Source organism: Pristis pectinata, chromosome 11, assembly GCF_009764475.1.
Source record: "Pristis pectinata isolate sPriPec2 chromosome 11, sPriPec2.1.pri, whole genome shotgun sequence".
Taxonomy (NCBI): domain Eukaryota; kingdom Metazoa; phylum Chordata; class Chondrichthyes; order Rhinopristiformes; family Pristidae; genus Pristis; species Pristis pectinata.
Window position 1 is genome coordinate 377628 of NC_067415.1, and position 17735 is coordinate 395362.

The following is a 17735-nucleotide window of genomic DNA, read 5'->3' on the forward strand; positions in this document are numbered from 1 at the left end:
TGGGGCAACAATCCGCTGGAACAACTCAGTGCGTCAACAGCATCTGGGGGGAATGGGGCGAGTGTGGGGAGAAGGGGAGAGGGGGCAGAGGGGAGGGGCAGCGAGTGGGGGGGAAGGGAGAGGCAGCAAATGGGAAGCCAGTGAGGGGGGAGTCTTCCTCTGATTGGCTTGTGTAAGGGGGGGGGGGGGGAGCGGCAGTCTCCATTGGACAGACAGCCAGGGGTCAAAAATCTCAAACTCTGAAACCACTTTGCAAATATTTTAATTTTATATTTTTACAGAAAGTCCTCACCGGGAGTCGATCAGAGCAGCCTGCCTCCCCTCTTAAACCCCTCCCCTCCAAGGCACCAGGGTGGGGATGGGCAGTCATGATCAGTGCACCTTCTCCCTGGACGAGGGGAACCCTTTCCTTCATGTGGGAGGGGAGGGGTGAAGTGAGGTGGGCACTCTCGCTCCATTCAGAGGGGCCTGTTTGCTGGCCCCCTCCCCCCCCCCCCCCCCCCCCCCCCCCCACAGTGGCAGGGGGTAGGCAGATCAGGGGGCATATCGGGGGGAGAGGCTTCACTGAGAGCTGGAGACTGGTTGACAGAAGGAATCAGAGGAGGAGGTCAACATTCCATCATGTATGGGATGCCCAGGTGTGAGAGTCCCACAACATAGGCCTTCCCACAGTGTGACCCTCCCTCAGTGGGACTCTCCCTCAGTACTGCCCCTCCCAGTGTGACCCTCAGTTGATGTTTGACTCCCAGGGTAAATGTAGAGGGAGCTCTGAACCAGGGTCACAGGGAGATGGTCAATGATGCCGATGGAGAGTGGAGCTGTTGCTTCCCCTGGGAAGTGTCCAGAGGCCAAGGTAAGGACAGCAGAGACTGGGTAACCCCAGGCCACTGACCGAAGGCTTCCTCCTCAAATTAAATTCTGAAAGAAGCCTCTTCCCCACCTCAGTTACCCAGCGAGCAGACAACTGACCACAGACACCAATAGTGGGGGGGACTCCTGGGAATCACACACGCGGACCCCCAGTGGGGGACGGGTCCCACACACACACAAACGCGGACCCCCAGTGGGGGACGGGTCCCACACACACACACACTCGCGGACCCCCACCGGGGGACGGGTCCCACACACACCCACTAACCCTCACTGGGGGACGGGTCCCACACACACCCACTGACCCTCACTGGGGGACGGGTCCTACATACACTGACCCTCACTGGGGGCAGGTCCCACACACACTGACCCTCACTGGGGGATGGGTCAGTGGGGTCACTGTGTCCAGGTTGCGTCCTCCTGTAACGACATCCTCTCAGTCTCCAGGAACCACTGTACATTTGGTGGTTGTGGACAGTGAACGTTCTGGTGTGTGGTCAAACTGGCCTGGGACAGAGCGAGGGCCTGGCGTCCAGCTGCTCTTGGGCCAGTGACCAGACCACTCGGAGCAGATGCGGTGTGGCCAGTGGGTGTGAACAGCCAGTTGCTGGTCTCTCGGCCCTCTCCTGGGGCCAGCATCTCTCTGCTTGGCTCGGTTGTATTTACAATCACACAGGTCCTCGGCTCAGACCCTGCTGTACTACAGAGGCAACGTCCCATCTCCATCACTGCAGATATCGGTAAACCTTGAAGCAGTGATTGCCCGAGTCTGCCACAGCCACGTGTCCATCAGAGGTCAACGCCAGCCCCTGAGGTCCGTACAGAGGGTCTGCTGCTGTGTTAATGTACGACAGGAAGGATCCAGAGCTGTCAAATACCTGAGGAGAAAACCAGAGTGTGTCAGGGACAGTGGGGGAAGCTGGGGGGATGGGGTGGGGGGAGGTGGGGGGGGGGAGAGCATGAGGGTGGGTTTGGAAGTTGGGGGAGGGGGAGCTGGAGAAGGGGTTGGGTTGTAGGGAGCTGGGGGGGATGGGGAGTGGGAACTGGGGGAGGGGGTGGTTGGGGATGGGAGGGAGGGGGTGGGGAGAGCGGGTCGGGGGCGGGGGGGGTCGGGTGGGGGATCTGGGGGCAGGGGGAGAACCAGGGAGCCCGGGGGGGGGGGAGTCTGGGGGTCATCTATCACTTGAGCCACCTGCCCACAGTTCGCAGCTCCTGAGCAACACTTTGTTCCTCATTGACCTGGAAACTAACTGAAGGAAATTCCCTGGAATGTCTCGGTCAGATCTCCCTCGCATTGCCTTTCACTAAAACATTATTCCAGTTGACGAACTGCGGGAGGTACTCAGGTAGCAGCTTCAGGTCGAGGCCCTACATCAGGAACCAGACGCATTGTGTCGCTGTTACTCTGATCCGTATTGGGCAACTGAAGTCTCTCATCACCACCAATCTCCAGCTCTTGCCCAATTCCCCCAAGGGGGGAGGGATGTGGGGGAGGGATGTGGGGGAGGGATGTGGGGGAGGGATGTGGGGGAGGGATGTGGGGGAGGGATGTGGGGGAGGGATGTGGGGGAGGGATGTGGGGGAGGGATGTGGGGGAGGGATGTGGGGGAGGGATGTGGGGGAGGGATGTGGGGGAGGGATGTGGGGGAGGGATGTGGGGGAGGGATGTGGGGGAGGGGGAAGGGGGAGGGGGAAGGGGGAGAGGAGGGGGAAGGGGGGGAGAGGAGGGGGAAGGGGGGAGAGATGTGGGGAAGGAGTGGGGGAGGAATTACTTAAAGTGGGAGAATTCAGTGTTCATGACTTTACGCTGCAAGGTTCCCAGACGGAAAATAAGGTGCTGTTCCTCCAGTTTGCACTTGGAATTCTCCCAGCAGTGGAGGAGGCCAAGGACTGAGATATCAGTGATGGCGTGGGAGGGGTGATGTTTGCAGATGTCAGTGGATAAGGAATCTCCTGAGATGGAAAGATCGAGGAAGGAGAGAAAGGTGTCAGAGATAACTCCTATCTTCTACAAACCCACTAATGCCCACAGCTACCTCGATTACAGCTCCTCCTACACTGTTTCTTGCAAGGACGCGATCCCTTTTTCTCAATTTCTCTGCCTCTGCCACATCTGCTCCCTTGATGAGGCTTTCCACTCCAGGACATCTGAGATGTCCAACTTCTTTTCTAACCAGGGCTTCCCCTTGACTGTGGTCGAGAGAGTTCGCACCCATATCTCTGCCATTTCCCGCACCTCTGCTCTCACTCCCACCCCTCCTAGACCCAACAGGGATAGGGTCCCCCTTGTCCTCACATTTCATCCCACCAGCCTACGTATCCAACACATCATTCTCCGCCACTTCCGCCATCTCCAATGGGACCCCACCACCAATATCTTCCCCTCCCCACCCCTTTCTGCCTTTCGCAGGGTCCACGCTCTCTGTGACTCCCTAGTTGCTTCTCTCCCCCAACCCATCCCACTCCCACCCCGGGAACTTTCCACTGCCCTGCCATAGGTGCAAGACATGCCCCTACACCACCTCCATCCAGGGACCCAAACAGTCCTTGGGGGTGAGATAGAGATTCACCTGCACCTCCCTTAATATCATTGACTGCATTCGGTGCTCCAAGTCCGGCCTCCGCTAGTTGTAACTGGTCCAACATCTTTCAGACGAGACCAAATGCAGATGAGGCTCCCACTTTAAGTAATCCCCACACCTGCCTATCACTATCTTACCTGCATCTACCTATCGCCACCTTGTGCCCACCCCACCTCCCCCCTTTTGTTCACCTATCACTGCTCTGCTTTTCCTCCCTATATATTGGGCTTCCCCTTTTCCTATCTTCAGTCCCAAAACGTTGACCGCCTGCTTTTCTCCACAGATGCTGCCTAGCCTGCTGAGTTCCTCCAGCATCATTGTGTTTTTCATCTAGATTCCAGCATCTGCAGTCCTTTGTTTCCCCAGGATGTTGCCAGGGCTGGAGCGTTTCAGTCATGAGGAAAGGATGGAGAGGCTGATTTTGTTTTCCCTGGAGCATCGAAAGCTGAGGGGGAACCTGGCAGAGGTACATAAAACAGTACAGCACACGATGCTGTGCCAAAACTATATTAAATGCCTAACTAAACTAATCCCTTCTGCCTACACAATGTCCATATCCCTCAATTCTCTGCACATTCATGCGCCTATCTGAGAACCTCTTAAACATCTCTATAGTATCTGCCTCCCCACCACCCCTGGCAGCACATTCCAGGCACCCACCACTCTATGTAAAATAAAAGGTTGCCCCACACATCTCCCTTGACCTTAATGCATGCCTTCTGGTATTAGACATTATGACCCTGGGGAAAAGATACCACTGTCTATCTATGCCTCTCAATCTTATAAACCTCTATCAGATCTCCTCTCAGGCTCTGCCGCTCCAGAGAAAACAACCCAAGTTTGTCCAACCTCTCCTTGTAGCTCATGCCCTCTAATCCAGGCAACCTGGTGAACCTCTTCTGCACCTTCTCCAAAGCCCCCACATCCTTCCTGTAATGGGGCAACCAGAATTGAATGCAATACTCCAGATGTGGCCTAACCAGAGTTTTATAAAGCTGCAACATCCTGACTCTTGAAATCAATGTCTTGACTAATAAAGATAAGTATACCATATGCCTTCTTTACTACCCTATCAACTTGTGCAGCAACTTTCAGGGAGCTATGGACATGGACCCCGAGATCCCTCTGTCCATCAACACTGTCAAGGGTCCTGCATTAACAAATGTAACAGTCTCTTTACATTAGATTGAGATATATAAAATTATGAGCATCATGGACAGGGTGGATAGTGAGAACATCTCCTCATAACGAGATACCCACAACCAGAGGGCATAGGTTTAAGATGAAGGGTCAGAGGTTCAGAGAGGATCTGAGGAAGAAAGTTTTCCATCTGTAATTATCTTTGGTCCAGGTGGCTGGGGGGAGAATTGGGGAGTTGATGGGAATGAGTGAAATAAGTAGGGAAATGGGACAGAGTGAAGCTCCCTCCACACCGTCCCATCACACACTCCCAGGGTCAGACACAGGGTGAAGCTCCCTCCACACCGTCCCATCACACACTCCCGGGGTCAGACACAGGGCGAAGCTCCCTCCACACCGTCCCATCACACACTCCCAGGGTCAGACACAGGGTGAAGCTCCCTCCGCACCGTCCCGTCACACACTCCCGGGGTCAGACACAGGGTGAAGCTCCCTCCGCACTGTCCCATCACCCACTCCCGGGGTCAGACACAGCGTGAAGCTCCCTCCGCACCGTCCCGTCACACACTCCCGGGGTCAGACACAGGGCGAAGCTCCCTCCGCACCGTCCCGTCACACACTCCCGGGGTCAGACACAGGGCGAAGCTCCCTCCACACCGTCCCATCACACACTCCCAGGGTCAGACACAGGGTGAAGCTCCCTCCGCACCGTCCCGTCACACACTCCCGGGGTCAGACACAGGGTGAAGCTCCCTCCGCACCGTCCCGTCACACACTCCCGGGGTCAGACACAGGGCGAAGCTCCCTCCACCCATCACACACTCCCGGGGTCAGACACAGGGCGAAGCTCCCTCCACCCATCACACACTCCTGGGGTCAGACACAGGGTGAAGCTCCCTCCACACCGTCCCGTCACACACTCCCGGGGTCAGACACAGGGCGAAGCTCCCTCCACCCATCACACACTCCCGGGGTCAGACACAGGGCGAAGCTCCCTCCACCCATCACACACTCCCGGGGTCAGACACAGGGTGAAGCTCCCTCCGCACCGTCCCATCACACACTCCCGGGGTCAGACACAGGGTGAAGCTCCCTCCGCACCGTCCCATCACACACTCCCGGGGTCAGACACAGGGTGAAGCTCCCTCCGCACCGTCCCGTCACACACTCCCGGGGTCAGACACAGGGCGAAGCTCCCTCCACCCATCACACACTCCCGGGGTCAGACACAGGGTGAAGCTCCCTCCGCACCGTCCCGTCACCCACTCCCGGGGTCAGACACAGTGTGAAGCTCCCTCCGCACAGTCCCGTCACACACTCCCGGGGTCAGACACAGCGTGAAGCTCCCTCCGCACCGTCCCGTCACACACTCCCGGGGTCAGACACAGGGTGAAGCTCCCTCCGCACCGTCCCGTCACACACTCCCGGGGCCAGACACAGGGTGAAGCTCCCTGCGCACCATCCCGTCACACACTCCCGGGGTCAGACACAGGGCGAAGCTCCCTCCACCCATCACACACTCCCAGGGTCAGACACAGCGTGAAGCTCCCTCCACCCATCACACACTCTCGGGGTCAGACACAGCGTGAAGCTCCCTCCACCCATCACACACTCCCGGGGTCAGACACAGGGTGAAGCTCCCTCCGCACCGTCCCGTCACACACTCCCGGGGTCAGACACAGGGCGAAGCTCCCTCCACCCATCACACACTCCCGGGGTCAGACACAGCGTGAAGCTCCCTCCGCACCGTCCCGTCACACACTCCCGGGGTCAGACACAGGGCGAAGCTCCCTCCGCACCGTCCCGTCACACACTCCCGGGGTCAGACACAGGGTGAAGCTCCCTCCGCACCGTCCCGTCACACACTCCCGGGGTCAGACACAGGGTGAAGCTCCCTCCGCACCGTCCCGTCACACACACCCGGGGTCAGACACAGGGTGAAGCTCCCTCCGCACCGTCCCGTCACACACTCCCGGGGTCAGACACAGGGTGAGGCTCCCCCCGCACCGTCCCGTCACACACTCCCGGGGTCAGACACAGGGCGAGGCTCCCCCCGCACCGTCCCGTCACACACTCCCGGGGTCAGACACAGGGTGAAGCTCCCTCCGCACCGTCCCGTCACACACTCCCGGGGTCAGACACAGGGCGAGGCTCCCTCCGCCCGTCACGTTACCCACCTGTATTCGGCTGTTACCCCAGTCAGCTACAATGATGTTCCCGTTGGTGTCCACAGCCACTCCTGTTGGGGCGTTGAACTGTCCATTCCCCTCACCATGGGACCCGAACTTGAAGAGAAATTCACCATCGGAATTATAAACCTGCAGAGATCAGCAGAAGGTCATTCAGCAGCAGTAAGCTCATTCTGAGGCAAGATGTGAGCAGTGGTCACAGTAGCCACCAGCCAGACCCTGCCCTCACACCAGTCCAGTTCGAGCAGTCCCTGCCCTCCATCCTTGAGGAGAGCTCAGGTCAGTGTCAGGGCTGTGGTCACATTGGGTGCATCAGGGGTCAGTGTTGGGTCTGAGGACGTCACTGCCACTGGGATCAGGGTCAGGGGGTCACTGGTGGGAGCCGCAGTGATTCTTCACACCAAGGACACCCTACCTCCATCACGTTCTGAACACCACGATTGTGTTAGAAGGGAGAGTCTCAGAACAGGCCTGGAGCTCCACCTGGTGTCCATGAGACACTGTACCATCAGTGGCAAGAAGGGTCACCACCTCACGCCCACCTCATCCCCAATGTCGACACAGGACAGCAGCCCTGGTACAGAGGTGCAGGAGCATGTGCTGGGACCTAAAAGGGATGAGGTGCCTGCCCAGTGAAGCTGCAATAGAGGGCATATCACCATCTGTGGAGAACAATTCCAGATGGACAATAAATGCAGTCCTTGCCAGTGACATCCAGATCCCAAAAAGTGAATAAAAAAAGGAGGTGCATGCTGAATGACAAGGTTCAAGAGGAAGGACAGTACTGGACGATCTCAGGGACTGAAGCTGGGCAAGTGGTTGGAGTATCAGTGGGGGAGCATTTCGGAGAAAGTGACCATAACTAAGTTTCAAGGTAATTATGGAAAGGGATGAGGATGGTCTGAAAATTAAGCAGCAGGATTGGGGAAAAGCTGGGCACAGCTACTCGTAGGTAGGTTGACATCAGACAGCGGGAGTCAATTAAAGTGAAGTCAAAGGTCAAGGTCAATATGCTCCCAATAGGGTGAAAGGTACAGACAGCAAGTCCAGGGAACTCTCAAGGGCTGGAATAGGAACCATGTGGCAGGTATAGAGAACCGAAAATAGGGGAGAACAGCATGGGTGGGGGGACGGAGGAGGGAGGCACTTATAAAGGAAAATAGGAGGGCAAAAAGGGAGCACAAAATATCACAGGCAGACAAGGTTAAGGAAAATCCCAAAACATTTTATGTAGCTTAATGACAAAAGGGTTATCAGGAAAAGAGTGGGTCCCATCAGGAACCAATCTGAGAGAGGGGCCAGATATGACACCATGATACAGTGGAAAGCTTTGCTTGTGTGCCATTCAGACAGGTCATTCCAAACACAAGTACTGAGGCAGTACAAAAGGAAAAAAAGCACCAACAGAATATCGTGTTACAGTTACACAGGAAGTGCAGTGCAGGTAGACAAGGTGCAAGGGTGTAAGGACAGCGAGGCTGGAGAATTCATAGAGGGGGACGCGTATATTATCTTTTCAAAACGGAAGAAGTACTTAGTTGGCTTAAAGTGAGATAAATCCCCAGGGCCTGATGAGGTATATCCCAGGCAGTTATGGGAGGAGATTGCTGAGGCCCTGGCAGATTTTTAAATCCTTTTTGGTCACAAGCAAGGTGCCAGGTGACTGGAGGAAAGAAGATGTGGCAGAAGGTATTAGCCAGGTAATTAGAGGCATTCTGAGGGATAGGATTAATCTCGATTTGGAAATGCAGGGATTATAAAATAGTATGGTTTTGTTAGGGGGAGATCCCATCTGATCACTTTGCCTGAATTTCTGAAAGAGGGAACAAAATGTATTGGTGAGGGCAGTGTGGCTGATGAAGTCATGGACTTCAGTAAGAACAAGGTTCCACGTGAAAGCCTAGCCCAAAACTTTGGAGCACAGGGGATCCAAAATGGGCTTGGTAATAGGAGCAGAGGCTGATGTTGGAGGGTTGTTTCTGTGACATGTGGAATACCTCAGGGACCCTGATACATTACATACACTAATGACTTGGATATGAATGTAGGAGGTGTGATTGGTGGAGCAGACTTGAGGGACCAGGTGGCCTCTTCCTGCCCCTTGTGTCTTCCTGTTGATGAACTGAGGCCAATGAGACTAACCCAGTGAGACTAACCAGTGGCACTAACCCACCAATAACCAACTCACCAATGCCTGTGAAAAATCAAAACAAAAAATGCACGTGCTATAAATCTGGAATAAAACCAGAAAATGCTGGAAACACTTGGCAGCTCAGGCAGCATCTGGGGGAGGAGAAACAGAGCTGACCTATCAAATTGAAGCCCCTCAGTTCTGAGGGAGGGTCTCCAACCGGAAACGTCAGCTGTTTCTCCTCCCATAGAGGCAGCCTGACCTGAGTGCTTCCAGTATTTTCCAGTTTTATCACCAATGTCCGGTCTGGGTTTTGCCAGGGGGCATTTGGGTCCAGACCAATCACAGTCCCACCACTCACTGCAATCTCGGCTAATCTGCCTCAGCTTTATTTCCTCTGCTGTGTCAGTACCTCCAACGACATAGCCTCAGAAACTCTGAGGTAGATAACTTCAAAGATTCTCCACCCTCTACGAGGTGAAATTCCTACCCAACTCCATTTTAAGTAATTGGCCACTTTTAAGCATGTCCTCCATTTCAAGACTCTGCCTCCAGTGAGAAGATCTCAACATCGCCCTGTAATAATCCCCAAGGGTCCCACGTTTCAAGAATTTCACTCCTCATTCCTTTAAACTCCAAAGAACACAGGTCAAACTTCTTAAGTTGTTTATAACAGACCAATCCTCTCACTCTAGAAACTAGTTTGGTAAACTTCTCCTGGACAGTCTACAATGCCGCTGCATGCTTTCTTAAATAAGGCTACCAAAACTGTACACAGTACTCAGGGTGAGGCCTCACCAGTACCCTGTACAATTGTAACTGTACTTCTCTATCTTTAGACTCCAACTTTCCAGCAACAAAGACCAATAGGCCATTAGTCTTCATCAGTTTCTACACCTGCTTAGTAACCTTTCCCATTTCGTGCACCAGAACACCTAGATCCCTCTGAACTTCACTCATTTGCCGTCTCTCTTCACTTAGATAATACTCCGCCTTTTGATTCCCTTTACCAAGTCCCATAACCTCACAATTTAGAACATAACAGCACAGTACAGGCCCTTCAACCCACGATGTTGTGCTGACATCTTATCCTGCTCTAAGATCTAACTCTTCCCTCCCACATAGCCCTCCACATTTTTCTATCATTCATGTGGCTATCTAAGAGTCTCTTAAACGTCCCTAATGTATCTACCCCCACAACCACTGTAGGCAGTGCGTTCCACGCACCCACCACTCTTGTGTAAAAAAAACTTGCCTCTAAGATCCCCCCTATACCTTCCTCCAATCACCTTAAAATTATGCCCCCTCACGTGAGCCATTTCTGCCCTGGGAAAAATTCTCTGACTGCCCACTCAATCTATGCCTCATCATCTTGTACACCTCTATCAAGTCACCTCTCATCCTCATTCTCTCCAAAGAGAAAAGCTCCAGCTCGCTCAACCTATCCTCATAAGACATGCTCTCCAATCCAGGCAGCATACTGGTAAACCTCATCTGCACCCCCTCTAAAGCTTCCACATCCTTCCTATAATGAGGCAACCAGAACTGAACACAATGCTCCAAGTGCAGTCTAACCAGAGTTCTATAGAGCTGCAACATCACCTCACGGCTCTTGAACTCAATACCCTGACTAATGAAGGCCACCACACCATACACCTTCTTAACAACCCTATCAACCTGCACGGCAACCTTGAGGGATCTATGGACATGGACCCCAAGATCCCTCTGTTCCTCCACACAGCTAACAGTCCTGCCATTAACCTTGTATTCTGCCTTCAAGTTCGATCTTCCAAAGTGTATGACTTCACACTTATCCAGGTTAAACTCTACCTGTCACTTCTCAGCCCAGCTCTGCATCCTATCAATGTCCTGTTGTAACCTACAGCAACATTCTACACTATCCACACCACCACCAACCTTCGTGTCATCTGCAAACTTACTAACCCACCCTTCCACGTCCTCATCCAAGTCATTTATAAAAAAAAATCACAAAGAGCAGGCGTCCCAGAACAGATCCCTGTGGAACACCACTGGTCACTGACCTCCAGTCAGAATACACTCCATCTACAACCACCCTCTGTCTTCCATGGGCGAGCCAATTCTGAATCCACAGAGCCAAGTTTCCCTGGATCCCACGCCTCCTGACTTTCTGAATAAGCCTTCCATGAGGAACCTTATCAAATGCCTTAGTGAAATCCATGTACACCACATCCACTGCTCGACCTTCATCCATGTGCTTTGTCACATCGTCAAAAAATTCAATCAGGCATGTGAGGCATGACTTGCCCCTCACAAAACCATGCTGACTGTCCCTAATCAGCCTATGCTTCACCAAATGCCCATAAATCCTGTCTCTAAGAATCTTCTCCAGTAATTTGCCCACTCACTGGTCTGTAATTCCCAGGGTTATCCCTACTCCCTTTCTTGAACAAAGGAACAACATTTGCCACCCTCCAATCATCTGGCACTACTCCTGCGGCCAGTGAGGACGCAAAGATCATTGCCAAAGGTGCAGCAATCTCTTCCCTCGCTTTCCATAATGACCTTGGATATATCCCGTCTGGCCCCGGTGACTTATCTATCCTAATGTTTTTCAGAAGTTCCAGCACATACTCTTTCCTCACATCAACATGACCTAGCATATCAGCCTGTTGTACACCATCCTCACAAACGTCAAGGTCTCTCTCACTGGTGAATAATGAAGCATAGTATTCATTACGTACCTCCCCTACCTCTTCCTACTCCAGGCACGTTTCCTCTTTTATCCCTGATCAGTCCTACCCTCACTCCAGTCATCCTCCTATTCTTCACATACGTATAGAATGCCTTGGAGTTTTCCTTAATCCTACTCACCAAGGACTTCTCATGCCCCCTCTAGCTCTCCTAAGTCCTAAGATGTTCTACATCTCGTCAACCACGGTTCCTTCACTCCACCATCCTTACCCTGCCTCAATGGGACAAACCTATCCAGAACCCCATGCAAGTACTCCCTAAGCAACCTCCACATTTTTGTTGTGCACTTCCCCAAGAATATCTGTTCCCATTTTACACTCCCAAGCTCCTGCCTAATAGCATCATAATTCCCCCTCCCCCAATTAAATGCTTTTCCATATTGTCTGCTCCTATCCCTCTCCAAAGCTATGGAGAAGGTCAAGGAGTTATGGTCACTGTCCCCAAAATGCTCTCCCACTGAGAGATCTGAAACCTGATCAGGCTCATTGCCTTGTACCAGGTCCAGTATGGCCTCTCCTCTTGTCAGCCTGTCCACATACTGTGTCAGGAATCCTTCCTGAATACACCTAACAAACTCTGCCCCATCTATCGCCTTTACACTAAGGAGATGCCAATCAATATTCAGGAAGTTGAAATCACCCATGACAACAACCCTGTTATTTTTGCACCTCTCCAAAATCTGCCTCCCGATCTGCTCCTCAGTGTCTCTGCTGCTATTGGGGGGGGGGGGGGATCTGTAGAATAGTCCCAATAGAGTGATCACTCCCTTCCTGTTTCTGACCTCCGCCCACACTGTCTCAGTAGATGATCCCTCCAGGGCGTCTTCCCTTTCTACAGCTGTGACACTGTCCCTGATCAGCAAAGCCACCCCCCACCTCTTTTACCTCCGTCCCTGTCCCTTTTGAAAAATCTAAACCCTGGAATATCCAGCAGCCATTCCTGCTCTTGTGACAGCCAAGTCTCTGTAATGGCCACAACATCATAGTTCCATGTACTTACCCATGTTCTAAGTTAATCATCCTTGTTCCTGATACTTCTCGCCTTAAAATAGACACTTCAGCCCATCCAACTGACTGCAGTTTTGCCCTTTCAAATGCCTCTCCTTCCTCACAGTCTTTCTACACTCTGCATCTACTTGTACACTAAATGCACCAACCTCTGACCTATCACTCTGGTGCCCATCCCCCTACCAAACTAGTTTAAACCCTCCCCAACAGTTCCAGCAAACTTGCCTGTAGAAATATTGGTCTCCCTCCAGTTCAGGTGTGACCCATCCCTTTTGTACAGGTTATACCTTCTCCAAAAGAGATCCCAATGAGCAACCAATCTGAAACCCTGCCCCCTGCACCTACTCCTCAGCCATGCATTCATCTGCCAAATTAACCTACATATCCTACATTAAACCCATTTGCCAAGATTTCTCCCACTCACTCAAACTCTCCAGATGTGCCCTCCCACCTAACCAACAAAAGCACCATAGAAGTGCCAGGCAACCACCATTCCCAACTGGAGAGCGCGAAACACCTACCCTTGACACTCAACTGCATTGTCACTGTAATGCCAAGTGCCCCACCATCAACATCCTCTACTCCCTCTACACTCATGACTGTGTGGTTAGGCACAGCTCAAACGCCATCTATGAATTCACCAATGACACCACTGTTGTTGGCAAAATCTCAGATGGTGATGAGGAGACGTACAGGAGTGAGGTAGATCAGCTGGTTGAGTGATGTCACAACAACAACCTTGCACTAAATGTCAGCAAGACCAAGGAAGGGAAGTCAGAAGAATACATACCATCTTCACTGAGGGGTCAGCAGTGGAAAGGGTGAGCAGATTCAAGTTCCTGGGCATCAACATCTCAGAGGATCTATCTTGGGCCCAACACATTGATGCAATCACAAAGAAGGTACATCAGCAGCTCTACTTCATCAGGAGTTTGAGGAGATTTATTATGTCACCAAAGACTCTTTCAAATTTCTACAGATGTACGGTGGAGAGCATTCTGACTAGTTGCATCACCGCCTGGTATGGAGGCTCCAATGCACAGGATCGCAAGAGGCTGCAGAGGGCTGTAGACTCAGCCAGCTCCATCACAGGCACAACCCTCCCCACCACTGAGGACATCTCCAAGAGGTGGTGCCTCAAGAAGATGGCATCCATCATTAAGGACCCTCACCATCCGGGACAGTCCCTCTTCACGTTACTACCATCGGGGAGGAGGTACAGGAGCCTGAAGACCCACACTCAACATTTCAGGAACAGCTTCTTCCCATCCGCCACCCGATTTCAGAACGGTCCATGAACACTACGCTGTTATTCCTCGTTTGCACTATTTATTTTTTGTAACATTGTAATTTTTGTGTCCTGCACTGTACTGCTGCTGCAAAACAACAAATTTCATGACATATCTCAGTGATGATAAACCTAATTCTCTGAGTCACCAACGTCCAAAAAACTTAATTCGATCAGCCACATAATACCATGGCTGCAGGAGCAGGTCTAAGGCTGGGAATCCTGGTGAGAGTGACTCAGCACCCGATCCCTCAAAGCCTTTCTACCATCCACAGGACACATCAGCTTGTGATGGAATACTTTCTACTTGCCTAGATGAGAGCGACTACAAGCTCAACACCATCCAAGAGCATCTCACCTACACTCTAAACATCCAACCCTGTAGCACCAGTGCAACGTGGACCCTCTACAAAATGACTGCCGTTACTTGCCCAGCACCTCCCAAACTCACCATCTGCCAGAGAAGGACGGGCAGCAAGTGCATGGGAACACCACCACCTACAGGTTCCCCTTCACAGCATGCACCATCCTGATGTGGAAACGCATAACCAGTCCTTTATCCTCACTGGGTCTGAACCCTGCAACTCCCTCCCCAACAGCACTCTGGCAGCCCCTTTAGCAATGGAACTGGGGCTGATCACCTGCAAGGGCAAATAGGCGTGGTAATAATTGTGGCCCTGACATCAGCCAGGATCACCAAATGATTATATACAAGAAACCCCTCACCTTCACCGAATGATTGTGGAAATCAGTCACCAGGATCTCATTCTTATTGTTGACAGCAACAAAGTGTGGTCCTGTCAGGGGGAGAGAGAGAGAGAGAGAGAGAGAAAGAGAGAGAGAGAGAGAGAGAGACACCCCAGGTCACACCACCAGTCTACAGCAGTCATACTACCCCTCCCCTTCTGGAAAAGTACCCCATCCCCATCCAGAGCAAACCCCACCCACATCTAAACCCCAAGCGGCCACCCCTCCCCAAAAATATCCCCCACCCCTAAAATATCCCCACCTCAACCCAAACCCCACCCACATCTAAACCACAAGCCCCCACCCTCTCTGAAAATAACCCCATTTCCCCCAAATCCAATCCCCAACCCTCCCCAAAAATAATCCCACCCCTTTCCCAACTCCCATCCCCTCTGTGACCCAAACCTCCACCCCCTCCCCTCACCGACCCCCACCCTACCCCTCCCTGACCCCCCCCACTCCCTCCCTGACCACTGTACATCCCATTGATCCAGTATCAACCCCTGGATATCAGTGGGCACACTGACCAGTCTCCACGCTGGGGCCCCAAGTCACTCGGGGTCCCTGGTGAAGACCTGATCCTCTACACACGCAGGAGCAGGGGTGCAGCTACCCACCCTGCACACTTCCCTCTGGTGAGAAACACTTTTCACCCACTCTCCATTTCCTATCCAGCTGCTACAAGCCCTTTTATTCCACTGCTTTGAACCTTGATAACGTGGCACAGAAGTTAGAGCCACTACCTCACAGGTCCAGTGACCTGGTTTCGATCCTGACCTTGGGTGCTGTCTGTGTGGAGTTTGCACGTTCTCCCTGTGACCGTGTGGGTTTCCTCCAGGTGCTCCGGTTTCCTCGAACATCCCAAAGATGTGTGGGTCGGTGGATTAACTGGCTGCTGTGAATTGCCCCTAACATGTAGGTGAGGAGTAGAATCTGGGGGAGTTGGTGGAAATGTGGGGAGAAGAGTTTACAATGAAATGTGTGGCAGATGGGATAGCTCTGTGAGCTAGCATTGATTCAATGGGCTGAACGGCCACCCTCTATGCCATAAGTGAGAACGAGGATACCTTTTGTAAGTTCACATAACCATGCCGTCTTCCCTCATTGACACTCTGTTACCTCAAACACCATCGTCACTCAGACTCCACTGACCTTTCACAAATCCACACCGAGTTTCTCTAATCATCCCAAACGTACTAGAGGTTGCTAATTCATCATTGATTGTTTCTGGAACTTTCCCCACACCCAGGGTAAACTGACTGTCTATTGTTACTGGGTTCATCCCTACACAAAAAATCATTTGCATGATCCAGTCCTCAGTCACCAGCCCAAATCTCTGATTGGGACCAACACATTCCAGTACCAGTAGGCTTCACTGTGGACAGGTAAAGGTGAGTGAGATGGTGTGCCTCACAGTTTTAAGTTGCTAAAATTCCCTCACTTCAGGGAAGGTTCCATTAGCGTGCGAAACAAGAAATGGAACTTTGTTCAAAACGAAGGAGAGCAGGAAACCACAGGACACTTAGCTTGGCTTCTGGGAAAATGACAGAAGCTTTCATTAAGGATGTTATAGCAGGACACTTAGAAAATTTCAGGGTAATCAAGCAAAGTAACCATTCGTTTGTGAAAGAGAAATCATGTTTGACCAATTTATTGCAGTTCTCTGAAGGAATAATATGTGCTGTGGATAAAGGGGAGTGAACTTGGATTTCCAGAAGGCTTTTGATAAGTTGCCATATCCAAGGTCATTGGGGAAAATAAAAGATTGTGGTGCAGGTGGTAATTTGTTAGTGTGGGTTGAAAATTGGTTAAGAGGAAACAGAGATTGGACATAAATGGGCCGTTTATGGCTGACAAGATGCAATGAGTGGTGTGCCTCAATATTTTACGATTTATGTACACGACCAGGCAGGAACGCAGGGATATCGACCATGAGCAGGAAGATGTGTAGGTTAAATTGGCATCCTGGTCAGCACAGATAGGGTGGGCCAAAGGGCCTGTTCTGTTCTGTGCTCTGGATGAAAGCAGCAAGGTACGGTTGTGGGATTTGCTAACGACACTTAAGGACACAGATGGAGGCCATTCAGCCCATCAGGCCCATTTCCCCTCTCCTCAGTTTCCTGTCACTCTGCAACCTCTTCCCTCACACACGCCCATCGTTGTGATTCCTTTAGCGAATAACGCAAACTGGGAGTAACGTACAGTGGCACCTACCAACCAGTGTGTATTTGGGACATGGGGCAACTGAAGCATCCGTGAGAAACACAGACGGTCACAGAGAGAACGTACAAACTCCACACAGTCAGCAGGAGCAACCCCAGGATCTGCGGAAAGGGTCCAGATCCAGTTCTGTGAGCTGGGAAAAGGAGCAGTTCTGGGATCTAGGCCCAGGCCGGGCTTATTCCCAGCAGGATGTAGGGATTGAATGGATGAAACTGATAGAAGTGACACTCAGAGGGCACAGATGGGGAGATAGCCAGAGTCTTTCCCCAGGGTGGTGAGTCCAGAACTAGAGGGCACAGGTTTAAGGCGAGAGGCGAGAGATTTAAACAAGATCTGAGGGGTAAGTTTTTCCAAACAGAGGGTGGTGGGTATGTGGAACAAACTGCCACAGGAAGAGGTAGAGGCAGGTACAGTTACAATGTTTGTAAGGTATTTGGTTAGGTACATGGATAGGAAAGGGGATGTGGACCTAATGCAGGCAAATGGGACTGGTACAGACGGGCACTAGGGTCAGCATGGACAAGGTGGGCCGAAGCGCCTGGTTCTGTGCTGTACAACTCTGTAACCAAGCAGGTCAATGCTCGGGCCTGGGTGATGAGGAAGAGGGAGAGCTGGAGTTATTACCGTCCAGTGTACCTGCAAACTGTCTGTCTGCAGTGCCGCGGGTCCCAAACCGTGTCACCAGCTTCCCGTTGGACTGGAAGATGAAGACGCTACAGGCCTTGTTATCAACCACAATCAGGTGGCCGTTCCGGTCGACTGCCACACCCTTCGGACCCAACAGCTTTCCAGCACCAATCTTACTCTGCAGAGAGAGAGGGGCAG

At 52.2% G+C, this 17735-nt stretch overlaps 1 protein-coding gene across 6 annotated transcripts in view; it reads right to left on the bottom strand.

The window, feature by feature from the left end:
• Window positions 1-245: 245 nt before the first annotated feature.
• Window positions 246-17735, bottom strand: part of LOC127576081 (tripartite motif-containing protein 2-like) — a 42555-nt gene continuing 25065 nt past the window's right edge. The window contains exons 9-13 of one of the 6 annotated variants that reach the window (XM_052026447.1): window positions 17547-17715; window positions 15465-15620; window positions 14667-14737; window positions 6770-6910; window positions 246-1748 (exon numbers count right to left, since the gene is read on the bottom strand). In XM_052026447.1, coding sequence (XP_051882407.1) covers window positions 1596-1748; window positions 6770-6910; window positions 14667-14737; window positions 15465-15620; window positions 17547-17715 — 690 coding nt within the window. In that variant the 3' untranslated portion in view covers window positions 246-1595. Of the gene's footprint in view, window positions 1749-6769; window positions 6911-14666; window positions 14738-15464; window positions 15621-17534; window positions 17716-17735 lie in introns of those variants that run through there. The other 5 variants (XM_052026446.1, XM_052026450.1, XM_052026449.1 and 2 more) reach the window with 5 other exon arrangements.